The 27,764-nt window shown below is 41.7% G+C and overlaps 1 protein-coding gene across 1 annotated transcript; it reads right to left on the bottom strand.

Annotated features, from left to right (window-relative positions):
• Window positions 1-27,764, bottom strand: galnt17 (polypeptide N-acetylgalactosaminyltransferase 17). Its single transcript, XM_030067709.1, has 12 exons — window positions 27,330-27,764; window positions 26,829-27,180; window positions 24,728-24,911; window positions 22,380-22,546; window positions 17,647-17,821; window positions 14,725-14,922; window positions 10,671-10,788; window positions 9,192-9,377; window positions 6,376-6,513; window positions 5,348-5,443; window positions 3,973-4,134; window positions 1-1,538 (listed from the first exon to the last, which is right to left on the bottom strand). The coding sequence occupies exons 2-12, from the start codon at window positions 27,070-27,072 to the stop codon at window positions 1,404-1,406; spliced, it is 1,803 nt and encodes a 600-aa protein (XP_029923569.1). The 5' UTR covers window positions 27,073-27,180; window positions 27,330-27,764; the 3' UTR covers window positions 1-1,403.

The raw sequence follows: 27,764 nt of genomic DNA on the forward strand, positions 1-27,764 counted from the left end.
TCAGGAAACCAGTTGTTTATTGGAAGACAGTCTTGGGAGAAAATCCAACTGATAACACTGAATTGAATTGAATTGAATTGAATTGAATACATGACATCAGATACATCTCAGTACACTGACAACACTGGCCTCGGAGGGGTTCAGTGTTTACACGACCAATAAATTTGTGCACTATTCCATTCTTACTTCAATCTTCTGTTCCCCTTCACAGTGTGCCATTTCATCTCAGTGTCCAGAGAAAGTGCTTCAGGCTGCAGCCTCTTGGGTTCGGCTGTCTGCAACAGTATGGCACTCAGCAGGTGACAGAATGAATCAACTAGCTCTACATTATCAAGGATCTCGAAAATTAAAACTTTTTTCCCCATGTGCATACTAACAATCATGCTACTAGATGTACTGCATTGGAGGCTACAGAATGCTTTGAATTAAAAAAAAAACAAAAAACAAAAAAACAAAAACAAAACAAACAAACAAAAAAAAACCACAACAGTAAAGAACAGATGAATTCACAACATATAAAAACATAACTTAGCCCAGTGGCCCTCAACCGCTCCCGAGGATAAAATTAGGGTAGGGGGTTTACATTATCTGATTTAAAAGTAAGTCTCCAACATTATTATTTATCAATGATTTTTATGAATGTGTTTTTCTTGTGAAATAATTCCTCGCAGCCTACGCGTCTTCCAAAACGTTATCACATAAAATAGCCTGAAAAGAGAAAATATTATATATTGTTTTTGGGTGTCTTGAGCTGAAAAGGTTGAGAACTACTGATGTAGCCTATAATTAACTAACTACCAATCAAGCAATTTCATTTAACCCGTGCATATGACTAAAAAAGATCTGTTCTGGATATGTTGTTCCTCCGCACATCTTAAAAAACATTTGGTAACATGACACATAATGAAATGACGCAGATAAGTTTCCATGGCGCAGATAAAATCTTTTTTTTTTTTTTCCACAGAAGGATGCACACTCCATTTTAGACTCTACCAAATGCCTGACGGGACACAGAGTTTTGGCAAAATCAGCATCCTTACACCTAAGAACAAAGTGGAGAAGGTGGCAGATACAAGGAATTATGGCAACAGCACATCAGAGGGTTGTCGTATTCAGATGGAGAGAGAAACAGTCTTAATGCGACACTTTTGTCTTTCATAATGCCCGGTCTGTAAAAACGACCAGCTCCCAAAACAGTCACCATACTGTTATATTCTGTCCAGCCTATCTCTTTATCCTCCATCGGTCTCTTTTTGTAAAGAGGACGATGACATCAGCCTCTGCTTCTTCAGATGTCCTTTGGCAAAGCTGAGTAGGCATGCGGCCTCTCTGCGTTTGTCAGCAACAGCTCTTTTAAAAAAATGGCCCTTGGTGTTGTTGGTCCCAGCAGACTGGCAGGGTGACTACTGCTTCATGGTGTTCTTGATGGTCCACCTCTGCCCCGAGCAGGCCTGCAGGACCAGCAGGTGGCCGAAGTAAACGTTGGCGGGCACCACTTCCAGGCAGCGTCCCGTGGCTCGATTTATGATTGATTCATTCTGGGGTGGCAGAAGGAGAGACATCATTCTCGTTTTTAACAGGTCTTACAGATGGCCTGGGTACCACAACAGCCCTGACATATGGCACGAGGAGATGGACAGATGTGTTCCTCATTTAACCTTGGGAGGCGACGTGTTTTAAAATGACAAAGAGAGCACTTAATGTAGCCCAAAAGCATACTGCATGGAGAGTGGAAAGACATGACACAGTTTAACTTATAAAAAGGCACTTCATGTCGTACTTAAACATCAATACATTCATTTTGAGACATTAGTATATTTACTACAAACAAGGCCAGTGCCAAGAGGATTGGCAGCCATCAGGTTCATTAGGTGGAAAATCAGCTAAACTCCTTTACAACACAAAACAGAAAGATGGCATTGTTCTTTGGTTACAGAGCTAAAACTGTCAGTGTCTCATAATCACAGATGCTTAAACCAGTGACAGATGGGAGATTTACTTCTAACATGTTTATCTTGAGTAAAGAAAAAGGAAAATGAATGTACATGGAGCAAAACCAGGGAGGAAGCGGAGGGACGCCTAACACCATCCGCAGTGGTTTTAATTGGAAATGTGGTTTTAAAGAGTGAAAAATGCAAGTGCTGTCATTACCACTGGAGTGAGATCAGCAGCTGACAGGATACAAGTCGTCTCGATCATGGTGTGCTTTTTTGTAAACAGTAATTATACCAAGGTATCAAAATTGACTTGACAGTGTATATAAAAATGTTATGTATGGAGTATTTAAGCACTATATCTGCCTGAGCCAGGTGGCACCAGCGAAGATCAAACTTGTTCATGCAGTTTGCTTGCATGGAGTTCCATCCAATGAAAATCATGAACTGGATTTGCATCATTATTTGGAATATTCCATATGGGTTTGGTGACAGCAACGGTAAACATTTAACTTACAACATACAACGGTAACACTTCACAATAAGAGTACAACAATGAACGTTAGTTAATGCCGTAATAAACATGAAGTAACAGGTAATAAACATTAAGTAATAGGTAATAAACATTAAGTAACAGGTAATAAACATTAAGTAACAGTTAACTAACTGTTAACTAATGTGTCTAAGAATCATGTACTAATGCTGTTCATGCTAAGGTATTAATTTATATGTTATTTAAGGGTTATTGTAGATATTATTAACATTAGCAAATGCCATAATAATCATTAACTAACAGTTAATTAACCATTACGGCATTAACTAACGTTAACTAACGTTAATTGTTGTACTCTTATTGTAAAGTGTTACCCATACAACAGATTGCATGTAAGTTGTACTGTGTATTGTCGGCCTAATGTGCAGTTCTTCCTGTTGGCCCAAAGTGGTGACTATGCTGACAACAAAACAAAAGATAAAGTCCAAAAATATGGAAGTCAGTGGAAAAAGCCCTCTATGACACTTTTGATATATTACCTCAATAAACATTTTCCCCATGAGGTTGTGGTCTCAATCGTTTAAGGTCTTCCTGAATGTTCGTTTATGTTCATTAAAAAGTTATGGTTCCAGTTAGAGAAAAATATGACATAGAGATTTATATTTTTAAGGCAGGGTTACTCAGTAGAACAGCTCTGCTGCATTTTCCATGTCATTTAAATATACGCATTAGCATAATATATGCCAGCACTAGTACTACTTAAGAATGCGCCTGTCTTGTTGGCTAATATTAGCTTTTCCTACCTGGCCAGCTACTTGCATTAATGCACTTTCTCATCATCAGCTCAAACCCTGCTGTCCAATTTTTCATGTTTTCCAGCTCCAAGAACTTAAAAGGTGATGCAAACTGACAGGATTCTAAAATACAGATATATTAATTGCGTCAAATAACTGTCACTGCCTTCATACTTTCATGCATCCTTTATTCTGTCCTGGATGCTACACAATAATTCCACAAGGGGGCAACTCAGAGTCAAACGTTTCTGACAACAGAGGAAGCATTACAGACGACAGTGGCCTGTGAGGTCATTAAATACATCAACACATGAGAATGGGGAATTATTTTCTCTAATATTATCAATTTTTAAAATGTCTTCATTGTGTCTCACTCATAGACCAGTGTCACTTGAACTACTGGCGACACTGCCTTCATTTCCAGTGGTACCGCTCCATTTTGTCCATATCTTCAAGCTTTCTGAAAACATGCACAACTGCAGCCGAAATGAAAGCAGAGTCCAGGCAGACGGCTCCGCCCGTATCCTTATTTAATGATAAGCATAAATGAGCCTTTAATATTCGCCATAGGTTTACAGACAGTAGATTTACACATTCACTTACCCTAAATAGTGCAGAACTGATAAATGCAGACGTATGGAAATAACATAATCTAATGCTTTTCTTAGGAAGGAACAGTCAATAGTCAACATATTGAGCACACTGGAAGAGAACAGTCCTTTCATGTCTCTACATGTCTTCTGCTCCTCACCTGAGTGAAATGCCACGTCTTCTGTTTCACGTTTGGCACCTTGTCACAGTTGAGGAGCTGAGGGAAGCTGCTGACCTGGTCATCCACCACGCAGCGGGTGTCCTCCCCTGTGCTGCCCAGAGGGCCCAGGAACAGCTGGCCCTCTTTGGTATAGCGTCCTAACTGGGGGTAAACACATACGCACAAACATACAATAATGTGAAGGTAATGGGAAACATGGATCATCTTACTGTGCTCTTATTTCTCAAACATTCTCATTAAGTACCCAAATGTTGACGGGGAATTTTGTTACAAAGCAAAACTGTCTCTGTGGGCTTTTTTGAATGCTAATATAACTAAGAATAGAACGTTTTTAAGCTACTGACCTACTAACCTACTATGCTGACCTGCGCTGTATTAATTTACATTGTAAACCCTCTGCTGGTGAAGACAATTGTCCTAAATAATTCTCGAAATAAATGACCCAGCACTGTAAGTTCTGTGATCCTGACCTGTATAGCTGAATAAGTCGAGAAGCATCTGAGTGAGTGCTATACAATCAGAGTCGGCTCAGTAGTGCCTCAGGCAACTTCCCTTGAGAAAATGTTTTCTAAATCATGAAGGATGCATGTCCACCGGGGACCTCTCCTCATTATGCTGGTTTAATTTTCCCTTGTTTTGAATATGAAGTGTTGTTCATAACAGCACTGACGGTACCAAAGTCCTAGTTAAATCTGAGTAAAAACAGACCCGAGTAGAGATGAGTGTCCTATGCACCATGAGTGAGAGGCTGTAGATCATCTATGACCCCAGAAATTCATTGGGGTAATAGAGCCGCTATTACCCCAGTGAATTCCTGAGGTCAGGTATGGTCACTTTCTATACATCCATCCTCTTTCAGTCGACTTAGCCGTGTCAATCTGACTCCAATGCCAACTTTAAATGAGCTTGAGCTTGCTCCTGAACAACAGTGACAAAATTATCTATCTAAACTTTTCTCTTTTTTTTTTTTTTGTCTCTCTGATAGTCTGACCAATTTGGTAAACATGACTGTGGAATATGCAGCACAGTCATTCATCTCAAAAACTGCACAATGCTGCTTTAAGTTACAATCAGTTAGGGTTAGCAATAGTTACTAAGCCACAAGAGTCATAACCAGAGCACCTGTCAAGCACTACAAGCTAAAAAGAGGAGTCCGGTGGCCTAAGGAACTGACACATACTGACTCAGGGTTTTCAATATTTTTTTTTTATCCTTAGAGCAGAACATTTTCTTAAAGGTGTTTAGACCAAGCCTGCATGAGGTGTGTGTTTTTCAGAGGGAGAGGTGATCAAACAGGTTACTGGAAAGTATGCAGTTGGTGTGTTTTGTTGAGAATATGATGTGCATGTTGTACCTGAGGGCCCCACCCATGGCAGGGGTGCAGGGTGGCTGTGTGGTTCTCCTTCACACCCTGATCCATACACAGGTGGCTCACTTTAGAGTTTCGAATCTGAAATTAAAAAAAAAAAAAAAAGGTGGGGTTCTAGCTGTGGTTTAACAATAGACTTTAAACTTTTGCAACAACACAGCAAAATATCTGTTTTTTCCTCCATTGCCCAACAGACACACAGTGGTGTGTGCAGCCTCACAGGTACGTGCATAAACAAACACAAACCCTCTGTAAAATGGCACATTACTGTCCCTGATTCATACTGCATGAACACCCAAACACACACTCCTCCGGTTCCCCACCACACCTTCACTGTCCTTAAGATGCTTTTATCATTCAGAGTCAAAGTCAGCTTCATTGTCATTGCACAGTCCAGAATGGAATGAGGCTGGCTCTCATCATATGACTAAAAATCAAAATACAAAGAAAAACAACACAACATACAAACAGTATACAGTGCAAATAATTAAACTATGCAATGTGTAATGCAGTTTTTGCATTAAAAACTGAATATAAATTGTCGGTGCATCAGTCAATAAAACATCTGTTATCTTTATGATCTGTATGAGTAATTTTAACTGATTCGATTCCTGTTATATGTCATTTTTATATTTTGAGATTTATTCATTAAAAAGGGACCATGTATATTATAGAACATTTAAAGTCAATGTAAATAATTATTTTAACTGTCCCTTGGCAGGTTGATGTTCACGTACAAGAAAGTACGTGAAAGTATAATACTAATAAGTAAGCTTCACACAACGCTACAAAAGCAATATGCTGGAAAATATACTATCAAGAAATAATCAAGAAACAATTCTGTGTTTTGCACCATTGTCCTCCTTGAGTTTTGAGTTCTCATATTTTTTTTTTTTAACCCCCTGAGGTTTTTTGTCTCATCTTCAGAGACTGTATTTCTTCTTTCTTCTCTCCACTTTCAGTGGTTTTATCAATATACCATTCCTTCATATCAGTTTGAGTGCAGACTTTACCTCGCCATAGAAGAGAGTGTTGTTGTACCTCCTCATCTCCGGGTAGACATTGTCGAGGTACCACTCAAAGCTCTTACACTGCAGGCTTTTCCTCAACGCCAGCCTCTGGGAGATATCACCATAATCAATGCCGTGGTTCTGCAGGGGCACGAGAACACAGACTCATCACTGACACAGGTAACACTGTTCCACCTGTGTAGTGACCTAAAATCAAAGGAACAGTCCATCTTACATCTTAATTTTAATTTTAAAGGAAAAAAAAAACAAGTAAAATGAGGGTGATGTGATTTTTGCTGGGATCTGTTTTTTTTTTTTTTTTTTTTTTTTTTTTTACATATGGAGAATATTATTCGTAGGCCAGGGCATCTCTGTAGCTCCACAATACTTATTTATAATGGTATAGTGTCACATTTAACCTTTATCAAAAAAGTGAAGCTGCTATTAATTGGATATTGCACTTATCCATACTGTGATTTTGATATGATTTTGATTAACTGTGCAGCCCAAGAATAAATGTCTTTCTTGCTGCTCTCTGACTGCCAATTAATATAACACAGTACTAGTAAAACCTGGAACCAGTTCCTGAGAGCTTTTCCATCTGCTGCTCTAAACTTTATTTTGCTGTGAAAAAAATCCTCACGTGTGGAGGAAGTGATGCACTTCATGTTTCCCTCAGCCATAATAGTGCTTTGTTTTTTAATGAACAGGCAACATAAAAACATGAAGGAACTGATGGATTACCAGTTTGAAGTAGCAAGTAGTAAAATCTCCATTTTTTTGTTTAAACTATTCATGAGTTAGGATTTTAATCTAGAGTTTTCTTGTTTTTTTTTCACAAACTACTGCTACTAACTGATGGGAATCTTTGTTTGAGTTGTTATGACATATGAAGTCCAAATCTCGATTTTACATTTAAGCTGTTTTTTTTTTTTTTTTTTTTTTTTTTTACATCAATTTAAAACACAAAATTCCAGTTATTCGATTTATTGCCCAGCCATGCTTTGTAAGTAATTTAAGTAATAAGAATGAAACATTCAGCTGCTCCAAGACTGATTTAGTGTCAAAGTGTCACTGTAGCTACACCATAGTTGTTTATGGCAGCGAGGACATTTAAAGTTTTGTGTTGGTGGATTTGCGTGTAAACCTCTGAAACGCTGGAGGGCAGTGTCAAGTGTCAATCCAGAAAGCACAGATTAAAACAATCCTGTTCATAGTCTCTGAAAAAGAGTGTCCTCTGACATATTGTTGGTGTCCAAACTAATGCTTTGGGACATTGGGACGTTTTCACTGTCAGTGGAAATAAACAGCAAACACTGGTCTCAGGGTGCTTTCAGACCTGTCCCGTTTGGAGCAGTTGTTCCGAAACAGGGAGCGTTTCCCCCTAAAGATCGGTTCGTTTGGACATATGTGAACACAGCAATCGCGCTCGGATGCGGGACAAAACAAGCGGGCCGAGATCGCCTAGAAGAGGTGGTCTCGGCTCGCCTCCATTCGAGCCCTGGAGCGCTTCGTTTGCAGTGAGAACATAATCGACACAGCAACCGACACAACTCACTCAGAACTGTGGTTCAGCGTCAGAGCCCATCTTCATCGGCGACTCCTTGTCGCGGCCCGTCTTCTTCTCAGTAGATGCAGTATGATATTATTTTCCCTGCACAGTCTTGATTCCCGGTAGAACGGGATGTTTTCCTCCGTTACAGAACACCGGTACATTCAGTAGTGGTTTTAGGCATGGGCGAAGCGGGCATTTTTTCATGTCATGTGGGGGGCAGCTCAAGAGCAAAAAAAAAAAAAATAAAAAAAAAAAATAAATAAATCATCAGTGCCGCTCACCTGTCAGATCCGGCAGACCTGACCAGGTGGGCGCGGTACCGGCCCGCCTGATGCCGACCGGTGCCGTGGCCGGTGGCTTTTTATTCAAACAAGATTTTGTCCATATAAAAAGTAGGTAGGAGTAGTAACACGAAAGGGCGCAAGGCAGTAATTTTGCCTAGGGCAGCAACATGGGCAGAACCGCCACTGGGTACATTAACCACAGAAACACACAGAAACAAACCAGCCACACACGCTGAAGATGCTCCATGGTTTTTGTTTTTTCCGGGGTAAGAACGGAAGAGGAAACTTCTTCTTTCGGGGTAATTTCTGACCAATGAGAGAACAGTTGGTTCGCACATGGCATTTGTTTACAGCTTTGAACCGCTATAGACAGTTGCCCTGTGAACACAAACGCCCCAAACGAAAAACGAAACAACTGGATCGATTTAGCCCCTGAATCGGAACAAAGCAAACGGGCCACAGGTCTGAAAGCACCCTTAGACTTCTCACTCATCTGGGCAACAGAACTGTGTGTATCACGTGGCATTAATACAGTTAGGTCCATAAGTTTTTGGACAGTAACTAAATATTCATAATTTTGCCATTTTTCACCACCACAGTGGACATGAAATGGAGTGATCAAGATGTGACTGACGTGCAGACTTTCAGCTTTAATTTAAGGGCAAAGTACATAATGTATAAAACTGACTGTAATTTCTAAACAGTTAATGCCATATTTTTAACACCTTAAATTAAAGCTGAGAGCACTTCAATCATGTCTTGATTACTCCATATCAAATCCATTGTGGTGGTGTACAAGGGCAAAAACATAAATATTATCTCACTGTCCATATACTTATGGACCTAGCTGTATGACATCAAAGAGTCGTGACAGATGACTCATTTGGTCACAGAAACCCAATCTGACAGTGATACATTGATGAAAATGCCATGGATGGCACCTTTTAAAGAGCACAATCAAGCCTGGTGTTCCCCCTCACCTCCATGGGGATGTTCCAGGCCAGGTAGACGTTGGACTTGTACTCATCCATCCAGACCTCAGCCACTCGCAGGGCGTTGCGGCGCGTGTGGAAAGCTATGTTGCTGTGATAGGGTTTCTTCATCCGTGCGATGTGAGCCACTCTGGAGCAAGGCAGCACCTCCATACTGCCTCCACACAGCCACACCTGCCAGCGTGTGGTGTCAAAGAACATTTAGGGAAAACGTAAGGAATAAACACTAACCATGTTTCAAAGTCTTAAAGGATCATTATCTTTTTAAGACTTGGCTAATGGTAAGCACTACATAAATGTGTTACCTGTTAATCAGTGTTGGGAAGTAACTAGTTACATGTAATTAAATTACAATTACAAAATAAATGTAATCGTAATCAGTTTATTACTGGGGAAAAAATAATTAAATTACAGTTACTGATCAAATCGCTAGGGATTACAAGGAAGTTACATCTGAATGTAAAGCTTAAATGTAGAATACATTCATTCTGTTGCTTTGCATCTTTTCGCCATGCAGAAATGCCTTCTTTTGTCAGATTTCCAGACAACACAGGTCAACAAAACTCTTGGGACAAGTTTGAGTTGAACAGCATCAAGGCTAGGAGCGTCTCTATGTCTATGTCACCTGGCGGTATGCACTCAGGTTTGGAGCATTGGTTTTGATTGGCTCTCGTTGAATTTGCACTGCTTCTCATATGCCAATAAAATCAACACCCATTGCTCTAAGCCACCAGTCTGCCATGTGCCAACCGTGTCAAGGCGGCTGACCTTGTTGTCAGACAAGAATGACTTTCAGTGCCGGAAAATCAACAATTTGTTCCCTCTGAAATCAGAAAAGGGCTCTAATATTACTGTACAGTGTAAAGCTTGTTTACCAACAAAAAACTGTTAGAAAAGTAACCAAAAAGTAATCAAATGTAATGAACTGCATGATATGGATGAAGTAATTAAAATAGTTATTACATTTTTAGCACTGTAACTACTAATTTGCGACCTATTCCATTAAAAAGTAACCTTCCCAACACTGCTGTTAATCTAAAAGTAACAATAATACTGCTGGCACTTCATATCTTAAAATAAAATCCTTTATTCTTGTAAATAAACTAGAACTAAACATTTGATCATATTCTAAGAACTATTTAATGCCTAAATTATAAAATCTGTTTCTTTGCCAAGCATGCAAAAAACAATAAAACAATCACACTTATAACAAAATTTACATCACAGTACACCAGACTCTCCAAGCTCCCACACTGTGCAACGACAAAGTGGCCAACCTTCCCCCTCTGTGTGACCTATTTATCTCTATTGCCCTCCTGTGTGCAGCACGCACAGCACCGGTCCTCCAGGACTCTTAATGGGGCCTCATTTATCAGTGGTGCCACGCTACGGTGGCCACTGCTCCACTTACTGTGAACCAGGGTAGGAGGAAGGGAGCAGCGAGACAAAATCGGGTGACACACAAACCCTGATGCCTAGTTCGATGTTCTCCCCTCCATAGACGTCCATGCCGGAGTCGAGCAGGCCGAGCTCTCCAAAATAATCTCGGTTGGCCACGAAGGAGCAGCCAATCATAGCAGGAGTCCTGCCACGAGAGAAGTACACAACAATAGGAGAAAAATTACATTCAGCCTGTATATGTGTGTGTGTGTGTGTGTGTGTGTGTGTGTGTGAATCCTTGTGTGCTTATGTGAAGCATACATGCATATGTGTGCATGTGCATTTTTAGAATATGATTCACGGTGCATGTTCGTGTGTGTGAATGCAGAAGCGAATCAGTGTGTTTTTTTGTGACTTTGTGTGACTGCATGTGTGTCACCAACACACATTTTTGCTGTGAAGGTGTGTGAAAGACAACAGTAATCAATATGTGTGTGTATGTGTGAGTCTACTGAGGTTGTTCTGATAACAGTAAAGATCCCTGGCATAAAGATCTTGCCTAAAGCTAAGACCTGGAAAATTTTCATTCTGCTTTTGTACCACAATAAAATACCACAATACCACAATAAAAAAAAGGAAAAAAACAAAAAGGGGGGGGGGGGGGTCATGCCATGTTAACAAGTCAGAAATTTCCCAATGAGAACTGAGTAAGAAGTCGGCAATTCAAGTGTACTTTGGAAGTTTTTTCCAACAGTGGTACTGCATACAAAAGCACTTGTTTCCGTAGCAATCTGATAATAAAAATGGATGCCATGAGAAACCTAATTTTGTTACATAATGACGAAAAACAAATATTCAATAGTTGCCAGCAACAGACTGAAGAGCTCATAAATATTTTTCAGTTTCCCACTGGTAATTATGAGTTTGAGGAGGCATTCAAGTGCCTGTTAATTCATAAATATGGTAAATGTGATGTTTCATCTTTTATCTGAGATGTGGGCAACTGTAGTGAATAGTGAGAGCTGTATATGACAGCATGTTTTAAGCATTTATGAAGACTTTCCTGTCCTTGTTTGTGTCAACATGTACAGAGCATTCAGAAAGTATTTAGACTCCCTTCACTTTTTTCACTTTTTGTTATGTTGCAGCCTGACGCTATAATCTTTTAAATTCATTTTTTCTCTCATTAATCTTCACTCAGTACCCGAAATGACAAAGTGAAAACAGAATTTTATTAATTTTCGCAAAAAGGAAAAACTGAAATATCACATTGACACAAGTATTGAGACCCTTTGCCACAACAACTGAAATTTTATTCAGGAGCCTCCCATTTCTCTTGATGGTTGCTGAGATGTTTCTACACCTTGATTAGAGTCCACCTGTGGTCAATTAAATTGATTGGACATGATTTGGAAAGGCCCACAGCTCTCTATAGAAGGCCTCACAGCTGACATGCATATCAGAGCAGAAACCATGAGGTCAGAGGAGCTGCAGAGCTCAGAGACAGGACTGCTGCAAGGCTCAGATCTGAGGAAGGCTGCAAAAAATTTTCTGCTGCCCTGAAGTTCCCAAGAGCTCAGCGGCCTCCATGATTCTCAAATGGAAGAAGTTTGGCACAACCAGGACTCTTCCAGGAGCTGGTCGCCCGGCCAAACTGAGCCATCATGGGAGAAGGGCCTTAGTAAGAAAGGTTACCAAGAACCTGATGATCACTCTGACTGAGCTCCAGAGATCCTGTGTGGAGACGGGACAAAGCTCCAGAAGGACAACCATCACTGCTGCCCTCCACTGATCTGGGCTTCATGGCAGAGCGGCTGGACGGAGGCCTCTCCTCAGAGCAAAACACAGGTGAGCCCTCTTGGAGTTTGAAGAACAGCACCTGAAGGACTCTCAGACTGTGAGAAACCAGATTCTGTGGTCTGATGAAACCAAGACTGAAGTGTTTGGCCTCAGTTCCAGATGTTCTGTCTGGAGGAAACCAGGCAGCGCTCATCACCTGCCCAATACCATTTCAGTACGTTTTTCAGCAGCAGGGACTGGGAGACTAGCCAGGGTCAAAGTACAGAGACATCCTCAATGATACACACTACCAGTCAAAAGTTTGGACACACCTTCTCAGTGTTTTTTCTTTATTTTTACTACTTTCTACATTGTAGATACATATTGAAGACATCAAATATATGAAGCAAGATATATGGAATTATGTAGCAAAGAAAAAATTGTTAAATAACGATGATTCCTCAAAGTAGCCACCCTTTGCTTTGTTGACAGCGCTGCAAACCCTTGGCCTTCTCTATGTGAGCTTCATGATATAGTCACCTGAAATGGTTTTCACTTCACAGGTGTGCCTTGTCAGGGTTCATTTGTGGAATTTCTTGCCTTCTTAATGGGGTTGGGACCATCAGTTGTGTTGTGCAGAAGTCAGGTTGGTACACAGCCGACAGCCCTATTGGACAACTGTTAAAATTCATATTATGGCAAGAACCAATCAGCTAACTAAAGAAAAACGAGCAGCCATCATTACTTTAAGAAATGAAGGTCAGTCAGTCCGGAAAATTGCAAAAACTTTAAATGTGTCCCCAAGTGGAGTCGCAAAAACCATCAAGCGCTACAACGAAACTGGCACACATGAGGACCGACCCAGGAAAGGAAGACCAAGAGTCACCTCTGCTTCTGAGGACAAGTTCATCCGAGTCACCAGCCTCAGAAATCGCAAGTTAACAGCAGCTCAGATCAGAGAGCAGATAAATGCCGCACAGAGTTCTAGCAGCAGACCCATCTCTAGAACAACTGTTAAGAGGAGACTGCGCCAATCAGGCCTTCATGGTCAAATAGCTGCTAGGAAACCACTGCTAAGGAGAGGCAACAAGCAGAAGAGATTTGTTTGGGCCAAGAAACACAAGGAATGGACATTAGACCAGTGGAAATCTGTGCTTTGGTCTGATGAGTCCAAATTTGAGATCTTTGGTTCCAACCACCGTGTCTTTGTGAGACGCAGAAAAGGTGAACGAATGGATTCCACATGCCTGGTTCCCACTGTGAAGCATGGAGGAGGAGGTGTGATGGTGTGGGGGTGTTTTGCTGGTGACACTGTTGGGGATTTATTCAAAATTGAAGGCACACTGAACCAGCATGGCTACCACAGCATCCTGCAGCGACATGCCATCCCATCCGGTTTGCGTTTAGTTGGACGATCATTTATTTTTCAACAGGACAATGACCCCAAACACACCTCCAGGCTGTGTAAGGGCTATTTGACCAAGAAGGAGAGTGATGGAGTGCTGCGGCAGATGACCTGGCCTCCACAGTCACTGGACCTGAACCCAATCCAGATGGTTTGGGGTGAGCTGGACCACAGAGTGAGGGCAAAGGGGCCAACAAGTGCTAAACACCTCTGGGAACTCCTTCAAGACTGTTGGAAAACCATTTCAGGTGACTACCTCTTGAAGCTCATCGAGAGAATGCCAAGAGTGTGCAAAGCAGTAATCAGAGCAAAGGGTGGCTATTTTGAAGAAACTAGAATATAAAACATGTTTTCAGTTATTTCACCTTTTTTTGTTAAGTACATAACTCCACATGTGTTCATTCATAGTTTTGATTCCTTCAGTTAGAATCTACAATGTAAATAGTCATGAAAATAAAGAAAACGCTTTGAATGAGAAGGTGTGTCCAAACTTTTGGCCTGTACTGTATATATATATATATATATACAGTACAGGCCAAAAGTTTGGACACACCTTCTGTTGTCAAGACTGTTGGTTTTCCAACAGTCTTGAAGGAGTTCCCAGAGGTGTTTAGCACTTGTTGGCCCCATTTGCCTTCACTCTGCGGTCCAGCTCACCCCAAACCATCTCGATTGGGTTCAGGTCCGGTGACTGTGGAGCAAAGGGTGGCTATTTTGAAGAAACTAGAATATAAAACATGTTTTCAGTTATTTCACCTTTTTTTTGTTAAGTACATAACTCCATATGTGTTCATTCATAGTTTTGATTCCTTCAGTGAGAATCTACAATGTAAATAGTCATGAAAATAAAGAAAACACATTGAATGAGAAGGTGTGTCCAAACTTTTGGCCTGTACTGTATATATACACACACACACACACACACACACACACACAGAGACACACACACGTATATACCTGATGGGTGCGGAGGTGTCGCCCTCGTCCCACCACTGCTTGGGCGGGTTGATGTACATGCACCACAGCTCCCAGTTGTATCCGTGGCCTGAGTTCTCGTAGCGCTCCAACTCGAACGTGTCATGTTTGATGTTGTCAATGGAGGGCAAGATGATCCTCTTGTGATCTTCTTTGATTCTGGCCAGAACTGGCTCGGCCCTGGTGGAATGCATACACACACACACACACACACACATGCACAGATACACAAACTTAAAGACAGATGGCATGGGGCGGGTTCTCTTAAGATCTCTTTTCACTCGCCCACTTCAGTTAGTTAGCCGGTCCCTAAAGTTGTACCAACTTATTAACAATTCCATTTGATTCAGCTCAGCGCAGTTCCACGGAGTGTGTGTCTATTTATGTTGAGTGAACTGGGGTGTGCAGACTCTGATAGTACACTCTGAGCTAGTAAAAGACCTACCTAGAGGTGGACAGGACAAACATGTTGTGTTGCACAACATGTTTGCTTTTAAATCACTTTAAATCCTTTAAATCACTCTTCAAAACTTACTTCTGGGGACAGGCTTTAGTATGAGGTTGTATTTTATTCATCTTTTGTATATTTCATGAACTGCGCATCTTACGTTTTACACTTTAACTTACAGGGCCACCCACCCTCCTCTTTTCTTACTCTCAGGGCTGTGCAGTATGACCTAAATCTCATATCCCGATATGGTCATTTTATATCCAGATAACAATATATATCAATATTGCACCTTTTCAGTGAATTACATGAATAAATTGTTTATCTAAAATGATCACATGAAAAGACTTATTCCTTATTACATTTCTAATTAAATAAATGACAAATAAAAGGTACTTAATCATATTTTATTATTTTTCTCCTTTTATTTGGAACCTTTGGGCAAATTTTCAATTCAACAGCAAACAAAATATAAGTGTAAGTGTAAAGTATTTAAAATAGCAGTGTAATTATGTACATGCTTCCCAATGCTGGCACAGTTTTTTCCCAGGCAACAACAGTGCCGTGAAGGTGCCATATGGAGGGACACTACTTCAGTCAGTTACCTCGGTCATTTACTTTTCTGTCAGAACGCTGAGGCTTCCTGCACCCATGCACCACGCACACAGGACGACACAAGGCCACTTTTTGGCGCGACATCCGTGTTTTTTGCCGGTTGATGAAGACAACATGATGCCGATTTCATGTCTCCTCAACCGGTTGGAACTGAGGAGGTTTGCGTGTCTGTTGTGATGTTGCCAGCTCACCCCCCAAATTCTACAGACTGCAAGGACTCACTAAATTCACAGTGAGAAATATATCAAAACGTTGCTTCGGAGTGAGTGTTTTGCATAGAGTTAATAAATTGACGCTGCTGTCCAGAGTTTCAGTGATCGGTGAAGTGTGACACTCAGAACAGACAATGGCACCATGCTGACCACAGCATAGATAGATAGATTTACTTCATTGATCCCAAACTGGGAAATCCCTTTTTTTTTTTTTTTTTTTTTTTTTAGATACTGCTACTGCTACGCTTCCACACAGGATTTACATTTCACTGTGTTATTATGTTTGTTGTGCTGTAAGTTTATGTTGCCTACGCTCATGTGTGGAGCGCAAAGGACAATTAAGCGTTGTTCAAATTACAGAATATCACCTAGCGTAATAAATTACCACAGAGTTGATCTGATACAGCACAACACTGAATGACTGACGACTGATGACTTTCTACTGTTGCACGATATATACTGTCATATCACACAGCCCTACGTACTCTTATCTTATTTTTTCCAGGCACAGGATAGTGTTTGGTGTGTTCATTTTAGGCTCTTTGCTGTTGCTTTGTGCTCTCCTTCATGGACTCTGTAAAGCACTGAGGTGACTCACACTTAGCGGCAGCTTTGAAAGAAAGTGCTGTAATAATGCTGCGGTTGTTCTATTGCACTTCAATGGGTTATGCCTGCAAAATTTTACGCATTTTGGAAAAGTTTTGCTGCCTTAGATAATTTTATCTATATGAAAAAAAAACTGACAAGGCTAAGAGGATTTATGATGACTCAGAACTTCTATTAATAACACAAAATGTGATTCACTTTCATGCAAGACACCATTTGGTAAATGAAGCTGTTATCTTCTCTTTTCAAATAGTGAATATCTCATTTTGAAATGAAATTCTTCATTTGTGCCATAACTAGGGATGCAATGATTTATTCATTACATCAATGCATCAGTTATTAATTTTTGCAGATTCAAGTGAATTGATCTGCTAATTAAATAGAATGAATTGTTCTGACTTTGACCTGAATCAAATGAAATGCTTTGAATCAAATCATTCACCATTCTTTAAACAAATTCAAATGAGAGGCCAGACCACTAAGTTTATTACAGAAATACTGAGGAAAGATTAAAGCCCTCAGGTTTATGCCAAGACTAATAACTCATAGAATTAATGCAACAATTTAAACTGCCTGTCTCTAATGTTTTGTTATCAAAAACACAAAAACACATGTGAAACAAAATGCTCCAATTTTTTTTTTTTTTTTTGTGGTTATGATGGGGCTAAGGAGTTGTCTTTTGTTAGCTATACTCTTTGGAGAACTGAGAGGCATTCATCGTCTCATCATCATCTTTACCACATGACAACAAGGTGGGCCGGCATCATGGTTCACAAAACTGGACCAAACTGAATCGTTCCAAAAACAAAAAAACATCATTTTTAAACTGAATTGCCACCAAAGGAACTGAACCTCTGTTAGCCTAAAGATTCACACTATTCATCACAGCCAAACAGAGCCTGAACCAAATCCTATGGTGCTGATTCTGTGCTGTTTCTCCCTCAGTGAATGATTTGACTCCCTAGCATCCCAACAGTTCTACCTTGAGGTTTTCAAGTCTATCCAAAGGCCGAACCGACTCACCAGGAAGGAGTGAACTCCACATGGGCATCAAAAAAGCCTGTCACTTCGGCACTGGCCACCTTCCAGCCCTCGATTCTGGCGCGGATCAGCCCCTCTCTCTTCTGGTTCCTGACGATCTTCACCAGGCCGGGGTAGCGCTTGTTCACGTATTCCTCCAGTGGTCCTTTGAGTTGCTCTGGGCCACAAGAGACAAAAACACATGGGATGCAAACAGCAGCAGGGTTTTGGTCTTGTTGTGATTCAGACACCTACAGTGGTGGAAAAAAGTTTTGGGACAGCCCATGCATTTGTGAAATATTGCATTAACAAATCACTCTTAGGTCTTCAGGTGCAATTTCTTTTAGTACAGTCACAGCCCAAATACTAAACAAATCCTAAAAAAGCCATTAAAAACTTCAAATTGATTGGTTCCATAAAAATACACAGAAATTTGGAGTATTGGGTCATTTTGGTACCAGTGATGAAGGTCGTTCTTTTTATTAAAAGACCCAATTTTTGTTGCCCAGCTTGGTGTCTATATAAAGCAGCACATCTGAAAGGTCTTCAGACACAAAAATGTCTAAAACAAGGAACCTAACGCAGGAAACACGCCTGAAGATAAAGATTACACTGTCAACTATTTAGTTTGGTTCGTTTTTCTTGTAAACAATAAACAAAAAAATATAATTTGTATTTGTTTGTATCTGTCTAATGCAGCCACACCTTTTGAAACACAAAAAAGATTTTTCCACAAATATTTCATGATAATATTTGAGATTGTGTAAAATTTTAAGGGTGTCCGAAAACTTTTTTCCACCGCTGTATTTGCCAGAGGTTTTCACTGACCTTTCCATGACTTTTCCATAAAATGTATTTTTTAGATTTGCCCCTGAAAATGTTTGTTTTAGCACCATGGGCGCTATGTGGTGAAAGTCAGTCAAATACTGTATATAAGCCTCTGTAAAACAAACGAGAGACTCACATAAACCTGGACAGAGTTTTTCACTTTGTAAGTCCAGTCCAAGCTGAAACAACAGAGCAGTCAGTCTGTGGATACCACTGGCTCGCAGAGGTGAAGTAAAGTATGTTCAGCTTTCTTTACCACACTGAGACAAACTGATGCATGAACACACATCACAGGAATCCTCAAGGGCCACAACACGCTGAACTGGTGAATCAGTTTTAAACTGAGCGAACGCTGTGTTGGTCAGTTTCCACAGCTTTGCAATTGTTTTTTTCATAACTTTTCCCAGGACCTGGAAATTGCATTTTCAAATTTCCGGAGTTTGTCTGACCCTATGAACCCTGCTCGTGGTTCGAGAGTCTGCTCTTCAACTTAAGGACGAAGCATTAAGCCACAAGAAAGGCTTTGAGCCCCTGCCAGCGCTGGGTTTGTTGTTCTTTGGCTGACCCTGACCCTGACCCAGACAAGAGGAAACAGAACAGCTCCTCAGCGATCAATAAAGAATCCCGTCGTCTGATTATTCGCACTCAGAGGAACAAAAACACAACCAAACCAAAAGGCCTCATCACATTGGCCAGTTTTGTGTCATATTCAAGACTCAAACACACACAGCGGCGGGAAGATGCGACGTAAGCGTGTTCTCTCGCGTCCCTGCGGCTCTGTATCGCGTTCCAGCAGACGGCAAAAACCACCACAGGGAGTCTGCGGCTTCCTGAGTGGTGGCAGCCGCTGCACCTTTGATCTCTCACTCAAGTGATCAGCCTTTTCCCTCCGGAGCCAAACAGTCACAGCCCCTCTTCCTTTGCATCACACACACACACACACACACTTGCACATATTTGTAATGCTCTCTGTTTTTCTGTCTCTCTATATTCTTGATGATCATCACAGACAAATAAACACATTTCTGATGCTCTTTGTCTCGGTTTCTCACACACACACACACACATGCACACACACACATGCATACACACGTGTGAGTTTTGTCCAAACCGTCACGCGAGGCCAAAAAAGCCGAGCCGGGCGACGTATGCAGGCGGAGAGAGAATGGTGAGTGTTATTTGTTTGCATGCCTCGCCTTCTCCCCTGCTGCAGTTTCCTCCCTCTGTGATAGATAGCTGGCTCTCAGCCATCCAGCAGAGCCAAGAGCATGGGGGGGATTGAACTGTCTCTCCCTCCTTTTACCCTCCTCTCCCTCTCCCTCTCTCTCTCTCTCCTTGCATTTCTGGCCATCCTCAGCCACTTTTTCATGCCCCGGCTGTTTCTGCCTCCACGCATGAGGTCTCTCCTCCTCTTCCTCTCGTACCGTCTCTCGCGTCCCATTTCCTCATCGCATCTGTTTTACTCTTCCGTTCTATTGCGTTCCTCCCTCCCTCCTTTCCATATGCATTACACTCGCTCTCCTTCTCTCTGTCCGACCCTATTTTTCTTGAGGCCCCTCACTCTTTCCCACCCTCTCTCTCTCTCTCTCTCTCACTTCGTCTGCCACTTCCTCTAATAGCCTGGCTTGATCTCCTCGCTCTGTGTGCATCTTTCTCTCTCTTTCACACTACCTATTTTCACCTCCTCTGCTCCGACTCTCCCTTCAAGCTACTTTCCCCTCCACAACATACGCCTCTTCCTCTCTCCCTCCTCATTAATTTCATCCCATCCGCCCTCATCCCTCCTTGCAGTCCACTCCCCTCCGCTCTTCCTGTCTTCGTCTTACAGGGCCCAGCCTGGCAGCGCAGCCCCATAAATAAGACGGGGACATCTCTCCAGTGACATCCTATTGTGGCACTCTGCCTCTCCGCCTGTCCGCCCCGCAAAAGCTGGACCCATTAGTCACCCGACCAAACACCGAGCCTCAATACCGGTGGACGCGGCTTCTGTCGAGGAGACGCCCGTCACCTTGTCACCCTGATGGAGCCCCGTGACGCATTCGACGCCGCCGTCCTGCCAGTGGACATTTCAGGGCGCCATCTTTCCCTGTGTTCCCCGCAGCAAGCCTTAACGTATGCTTTTGTGTTGGCTGACGCTGTCTGTGTCGCACACGCCGGAGCTCAAATTTCTTGTATGAAATTGCTTTGAAGTGTTTTTTTTTTTGTTCATGCTTATAAGAGATTAAGCCTTTATAGGGCAAGTGACTATTTTTGGTAATTTCAGAAATTTTACATATCAGGCCCATCCCCTGTCTCAGTCAGTTCAATAATCATTTGGTCTTCACCCAGCCAATCAGCAAGGATCGCTCTACATCCCATAGGAAAATGAAAATTTTAGAAAAAATTTATAGAAGTAATAAAGTCCTGTCATGTTCTCTAATAACAGTCTAGGGTTGTTTTTTTTGTTTTGTTTTTTTTTTTTGAATTTCACAGTATTTCAATGAGTGCCCTATAAAGGGTTAAAGAGTTTGGGTGTTGCTCGTGCAAAATGGTGTGTCACATGTGCACAAAATGAAGAATAATAAAGTAAGTACATCATAAAGGGAAGTCAATATAGGCACTCGGCTGTATGCTCAGAGCACAATATGGAGTGTTGATTGTAAACTCTATTGGTGACAGGGGACAGTACGTTCTGCAGCTGCAATCTGAGGAGGCTCTAAATTATTTGTGTGTGTGTGTGTGTGTGTGTGTGTGTGTGTGTGTGTGTGTGTGTGTGTGTGTGTGTGTGCATGCATGTCTGCACTACCTGCCTATAACTGTTATTTTGAGCCATTATTTCATGCTTCATGTTTAAATTCTACCATCTATATGCCAAATCTCAAAGGATGAAACACATTACAAGGATTTAGTGTTTTTTGTTGTGTGTGTGTGTGTGTGTGTGTTTCTCTGTCTGAATGTCATTCTTTGCAGGATGGAGAAGCCTCTGGACATTAAAAAGTCTCCCCTGAAACCCATTTTAACAAATTTCATATGCTGGTTAGCGGCTTTGTAAGGCAGAGTGAGGCAAGTTTCACAGACTGTTACCTCTGAGGCTGACTGAAGTAATATCTGTTAAATCAGCACAGGCAACACAGACTGGGCCATAATGTTTATTTAAAGACTAATATCTGCCTAATATCTGTCTTAACCAGGGCTTGGTGCTGATTGGTTGAAGCAGATCTACCTGAACAGGGCATGCAGGAAGATGCGTGAGCTTTAATTGGGTCAGAGAAAGAGCAGAGCTGGAACCAAAACCTGCAGGACAGGGGGCCCTGGAGGACTGGGTTGGTGACCCCTGGTCCAAATCAACATATTAATGTAATCAGTGTATAATGGTATGAGTGTGTTTAAGCTCACAGTGCAAAAACTAACACGCACACATGAGGTCAACTCCACGAAGAGTAAAAAAAAGTGACATTTTTATATCGGATATTCTGCCTTGTTTCAACATATTTATACTTGTTCCCAGAAAAATTCCTGAAATGAGGAAAAACTGCATTGGAAACAAGTGGGACTGTCTCACCCCCTGGTACATATATATATATATATATATATATATATATATATATATATATTTTTTTTTTTTTTTTTTTTTTTTTTTTTAACTTATACGAAAAATAAGATTTTAACCCTTTCATGCATGAATTATGAAAGCCTGAATCCAGATTTTTTTCTTATGTGTTTTTACTCTTCTTAGGGCATGAATATCTCTGTGAGTCTCCATACTTCTTTCAGGATGCAGGACTGGTGTTACCATGTCATTCTACTAGTATTAATATGTTATCAGCAACAAGAACTGACAGTCTCTGCATAAACCTCAATGTAGGGGAGCAGCAGAGAGCACTCTAACAGCTGATGTGCGGGCGCTTTGGGAATAAAAGTCTACTGACCGTCATCGCTGTTGTCGTCCACCAGGATGATCTCTTTGAGCAGGTGAGCTGGTGTGTGATTGACAGCTGAGTGCACTGAGCGGAGGATCACTGACAGAGCCTCGTTGACGAAGATGAAGATGAGGGAGATCTGGGGGAGGTCTCTCGGGTAGCTGACCTTCCTGCATCTGGACAGACAGACAGACAGACACGCAGTATGTTATGCCACAGTGTGACTATCTTATCTGAAAGCCAAATGAAACCTTTTCTATGTGAGGTTATTCTAATGCCTTGCTGTGAGACTTGCATCCTGGGATTTGCGCGCTCCTCTCTTCCTCAGTCATCACCATGAAAGACCAAGCTGCCTCCACAGAGCTGCTGACATCTTGTTCGCAGAGGCTAAAAGACGAATCACGTGCCTTCTCCTGTTCAACTATAATCACATGGGTTTTCCTTTCCTTTTCCTTTTTTTTTCCATATTGGCCTATTCACAGTCTGTCTACTGCAGATAGGAGGCCTATTTTTACTGCAGCCTTTGTTTAAATGGGCTACAGCTCTAATGAAGGGGAGAGAGGTGCATCAAGGCTTTGGCTGCATCTCTCTGTGCAGTTACACTGGTGGAGAGTGACTTCCTTCCTTTCCTTATCTCCTTTCCTTGTCACATTAAAAAAAAAGGTGGTCTTCGTATCTTATTATCTTCCATAATAGAATAAAGGCAGCCTACATTATCAGTATGAACCCTATGTATTCACAACAGCTGGTGAAGTCAGATGGCACAATTATCCTCAACCTTGTGACAGCCCCAAAACATGCCTATGTATCCGTTACAGGCTTAACAATGAATAATGGTGAACTTAAGTTAAGTATGTTAAGTATGATTACAATAGAGCTGTGTATTGGAAATATATTTTTTCACATTCTTAATCATATCAAAACTCCCCAAATGACTGAGTGATCCCCCTGGGCCGTCCTGACCCTCCGGTTGAGGGCACAGGATTGTGTCAAGGGACTAATGAATTGCCCCTACACATATTTTTTTTAACTATGTCAAATAATATTGTCATTTTAACTCCACATCAGGTTATAAGCAGCTGGCATAAAGTCTATACAGACTTGCAGAGTTGCCAGGTTTGCATGTTTTCTGCAAAAAGTGCACTATTTTTTTTTTTTTAAGAGCGCTGGAGAAGGAAAGATATGAGGGAGACCAACATAATAAAAAATGTCCTGGCCAGTGTTAAAACCAAACTGCACCAAACAGTAGCACATTGTGGAAAGTGTTGCCTAAAAACTTCCTCTACACTGCTGAGCGACTGTCATTTACATTTTTGTTTTCAAGTGTCTCCATCTCAGTGAATCCACAATGAAATGATGGTTGCTGGCACTCCTGGCACCAGGATGATCGCTGTGTCTTTAAAAGTCCACTGACAGGGGGCAGCCCAGTCACCAGATAAGAGCGCACACCACGTGTTCCGGCTGAGTCCTGTTCGCAGCACACTGGGTTTGAATCTGACCTCAGGCCATTTGCTGCGTGCCATCCCCTCTGTCTCTCTGCCCTTACTGCCTCTTTCTACTGTGACTGTCAAATAAAGCAGACACGCCAAAAAAATAATCTTTAAAAAACTGATACTGGTACTGTTACTGATACTAAAAGGCTATAATTACTACTACATATACTGCCACAACTACTACTACTTCAAGTGCTACTACTACTGCTAATTCTATTACTGCATTAGCAGAAGTAGTCCCGACCATGGAAGCTACGCAACTGGTGGCAGAGATTGGCTGAGGGCTTTCTCATCATCCCCGACTTTCAAACGGGGGCTGCTGCTCATTTAACTGGGGTTCAGGAGCAGAGACAGACACTTTGTGAATGAACATTTCTATGGAAAGCTCGCAGACAGATACAACACAAGGCTATTTGGGAGTATGGGAGCATGCACCCCTGGATGCACATGCATATACACTGATGATACGCAAATGCAATCAGAAGCATGCAGTTCACACCTGCTGATACAAGCACCACCTGTGTGTGTGTGTGTGTGTGTTTAGATTTGTCTGCCCATGCATACATGCATATCGATGGACACACTGATAGTGCAGCTTCATCACAAATCCAACAACAGATTAAGAGGCACAGACAGAGAGAGAGAGAGGAAGAGAAATTAAAAGGGACGGGTGCAGTGCATTAGGTACAAACACTTCAAAGCACACAGGAATTTGTTCCTGATACCAGCAGAGGGGTCATGAAGCCAAACATTTTATTCGTGCTCTTAAAAATAAAACATGCAGGTTTATGAAATCTGCACAGAGAACAAGTTTGTCAGACCCGTTTTTTGACAGCTTTGGCTAAATCAAATCTCTGTGCTCACTTGCTGGGACGGTGGTCCGGGATGGTCCGATCCAGAGAGATTTTGTCACTGAGGTAGGCATTATATCCATACTTCTCCCTCAGGTATTTTGCATCACTCTCCTCAGCTGGTGACAGGGTGGCAGGGAGGCCACCTTTACCTCGACCCCCAAAGCCCTCAATGAGGCCGAGAGATTTAGAAAGACCTGAGCAAGGCAAACGAGAAGATTACATGTCAGTATCCCCTGGTGTGGCTGAGTCACTCCTCTTTCAATAATCCTGTCTAAGGCTTACAGGTGTTACCCCCACACACAAAATCCTATCAGAGATCCAACTCCAACCCCATGTGAGCGAAGGTAGTCATTCGCTGTTGAGAGAGGTGAGCTTATGATTTGATGTGACATTATGACAAAGTGTTGGCACAGATTGTGCCTTCAGTACGGGGTTACAGTATAAAAATAGAGATGTAACAAATATGCTCAGCCCTGGGGTTCCCAGTCTTACTCGCCTGCTGATCCTATATTGAGGCTGCAAAATTCCAGCAAGGAAAAAAAGGCATCAAGATTCAACATGGAGCTGTCTAATTAATGATAAAAGGCAGAAATCTTTCACTCTCCAGGTTGTGAGCCGGGCAGTGAGGCTGCACAGTGGCCTTTCATTTGTTCACTGTTCATTTCAAAGTGAGGGATAACCATCATTACATTCATCTTAGTTTATTTGGGATTATTTGGGGACAGCAGGGCAGCCTGTTGGCTAAAGGGACCATCCTTCAACCCGGTGGTTCATGCACCACTGCTGACAAACATCCACCCTGCTCAAGTGTCCTTGAGCGAGGCACTGAATGCCTGCCAGCTCCGGCGTGTTGCTCGAACCAACCCTGACCTCTGACCTCACTGGAGCACCAAGACACATGGATCAGTTCAGCACCAGAATAGCTCTAGATTGACAAAGTTTTAGGGATAAGTAAAAACTATTTTTTCTTTAGAACTTTAATCTTAAGACCACAAAGTGAGTAAAGTCAAGGAAGAGTGTAAATAAATAAATTGTTCAAAGTTTTCAAATTTCTGAAACTCTTTCTGTTTTGCCTCTTAGGAGAACAAACCTGTGAATAAATATGATTCTGGAAAGCAAAGGTCAAATTTGTACAAAAATAAAATTCATTTAACTTAAAACATTCTGTCTTTGTATAAAATTTAATGAAGCAGAAATATGATTTTTAAAAAATATCGCCTATTTATTGCAATGCATCTTTCAAACAATTAAATAGGTATTTTAAAATATTACTGCAGTAGCTTTTCTTACTGTATGTTAGCCTACATTAAACAGTCAGTTAACATTGTTGCTAATGGCGAGAAAACTTTGCCCCAGATCTTCCCTAAAAATGGCCAGTTTTCCAATTTGCACAATCAAGTTTTCACAATCAATCACGTTTTTCAGGTAAACTCAAGCCCTACCATTATTAGAGAAGCTCTTGCTGTGAGAAAAGAAACTACCAAACAAAGGCACCTAAGAGTTTGTTGATTATATAGCTTTTATTAGTGACTCCGATGCAAGCTAAGTTAACTAGGCAGTGCCTGGTTAACTTATTACCAGTCTCCAACATAGTCAGTTAACATTATTGCGCATGGTGGGAAAACTTTGCCCCGGGTCTGCCCTAAAAATGGCCAGTTTTCAAATTGGTACCATTACATTTTTAAAGCAACAAAGGTTAACTTTATAAGCTCACTATTGCTGTACCTAATTTAAATAAAATAATATATAAATAAATAAATAGCTTGTAAATAAAAAAAAATGCATGTGCTTCTGTGCTTATTTATATCATGTAAACTCAGGTCTTAACATTATTTGAGAATTTCTTGCTGTAAGAAAATAAACCAAGAGACTCTGGTAAATAAGAGAAGAGACTAGCCCAGCCGAAAAACAAATGAAATGAGCCAACCTCTTTGTGTGTGTGTGTGTGTGTGTGTGTGTGTGTGTGGAAAGACAAGATTTTGAGAAGCTCCTTTAATGTCTAATACCAGGGGCACCTACAATGACCTTAGCGTCTCTGCAGATCGGTTGGGGATGTCTGTAGGTTCACAGGTTTTTGTGTTAAGTTTTTTTTTTTTTTTTTTTTTTTTTACCATTTAATTGCCTGTACACCACGTCCTCCAGAGAGCCGAGTCTCTTGAGCAGCACCTCATGACTAATGCCGGCGCCCTGCTGCGCCGTCCCGTTGCCCCGGGGCCTCTTCCCATCAGCCGTAGCCTCCTGACCGACGGCCGGGACGCTACGTGTATTGCACTTGGCCCAGAAAGTCATGAAACCGGCCACGGCGAGCACGTTCAGCACCAGTAAGACCCTCCATCTCCTGAACACAAAAGCCATTAAAGTCGTCGATGTCCGGGCTCCGAGAGAGGGGACAGGGACGGACACTGTCTCCAGAGAAGCCGTGTCACAAATTCAGGGCTCCCTCGCCTTGCGATGTGCAAAAAGCTGCAGGTATAAGCAACTAGGTTAGGTCGGCACACACCCGCACGGGCTATGTGCATTAGAGAAGAGAGAAATAAATTGCAAAAACCTCAAGAATGTTCACATTTTGAGCCATTGCTCATATTCATAGCCATAAATTAACTGTGACTTACCATTTGGCACCGGGGTTATTTTAGGTTGCATCCCCCTTCTGAGGAAATTGGGGGAGCTTGGCCATCGGCTTTCATCCGTGTCACCACCACTTAGGGAATCTTGTTTTAAGATCATGCACGGAGGATGTAAGACAAAGAGTCGAGCATATGTTGAGCGCGAAGAAGCGGTATACCTGAATAATTTAAGAGTCAGGAGACTATCAAGTCCTTTCTTTTTTCTCTTTGCGTCTAACAGAAGTCGGCGATGACGCGACTGAACAAGACTGCGCGCAAAATAGTCCGGATTCACAGACACTGGGAACCTTCAAAACGCCTTTACCGCGTTCCTGAGCCTTGATAACCTATGCGCATATCACCTTATATCCCTGAAAATATCACCGGGAGATGCGATCCAAGACACTGCATGGATTATGCTCGGGTACAATGGTTCACAGA

The sequence above is a fragment of the Myripristis murdjan genome, chromosome 13 (assembly GCF_902150065.1).
Source record: "Myripristis murdjan chromosome 13, fMyrMur1.1, whole genome shotgun sequence".
In the NCBI taxonomy this organism is placed as follows: domain Eukaryota; kingdom Metazoa; phylum Chordata; class Actinopteri; order Holocentriformes; family Holocentridae; genus Myripristis; species Myripristis murdjan.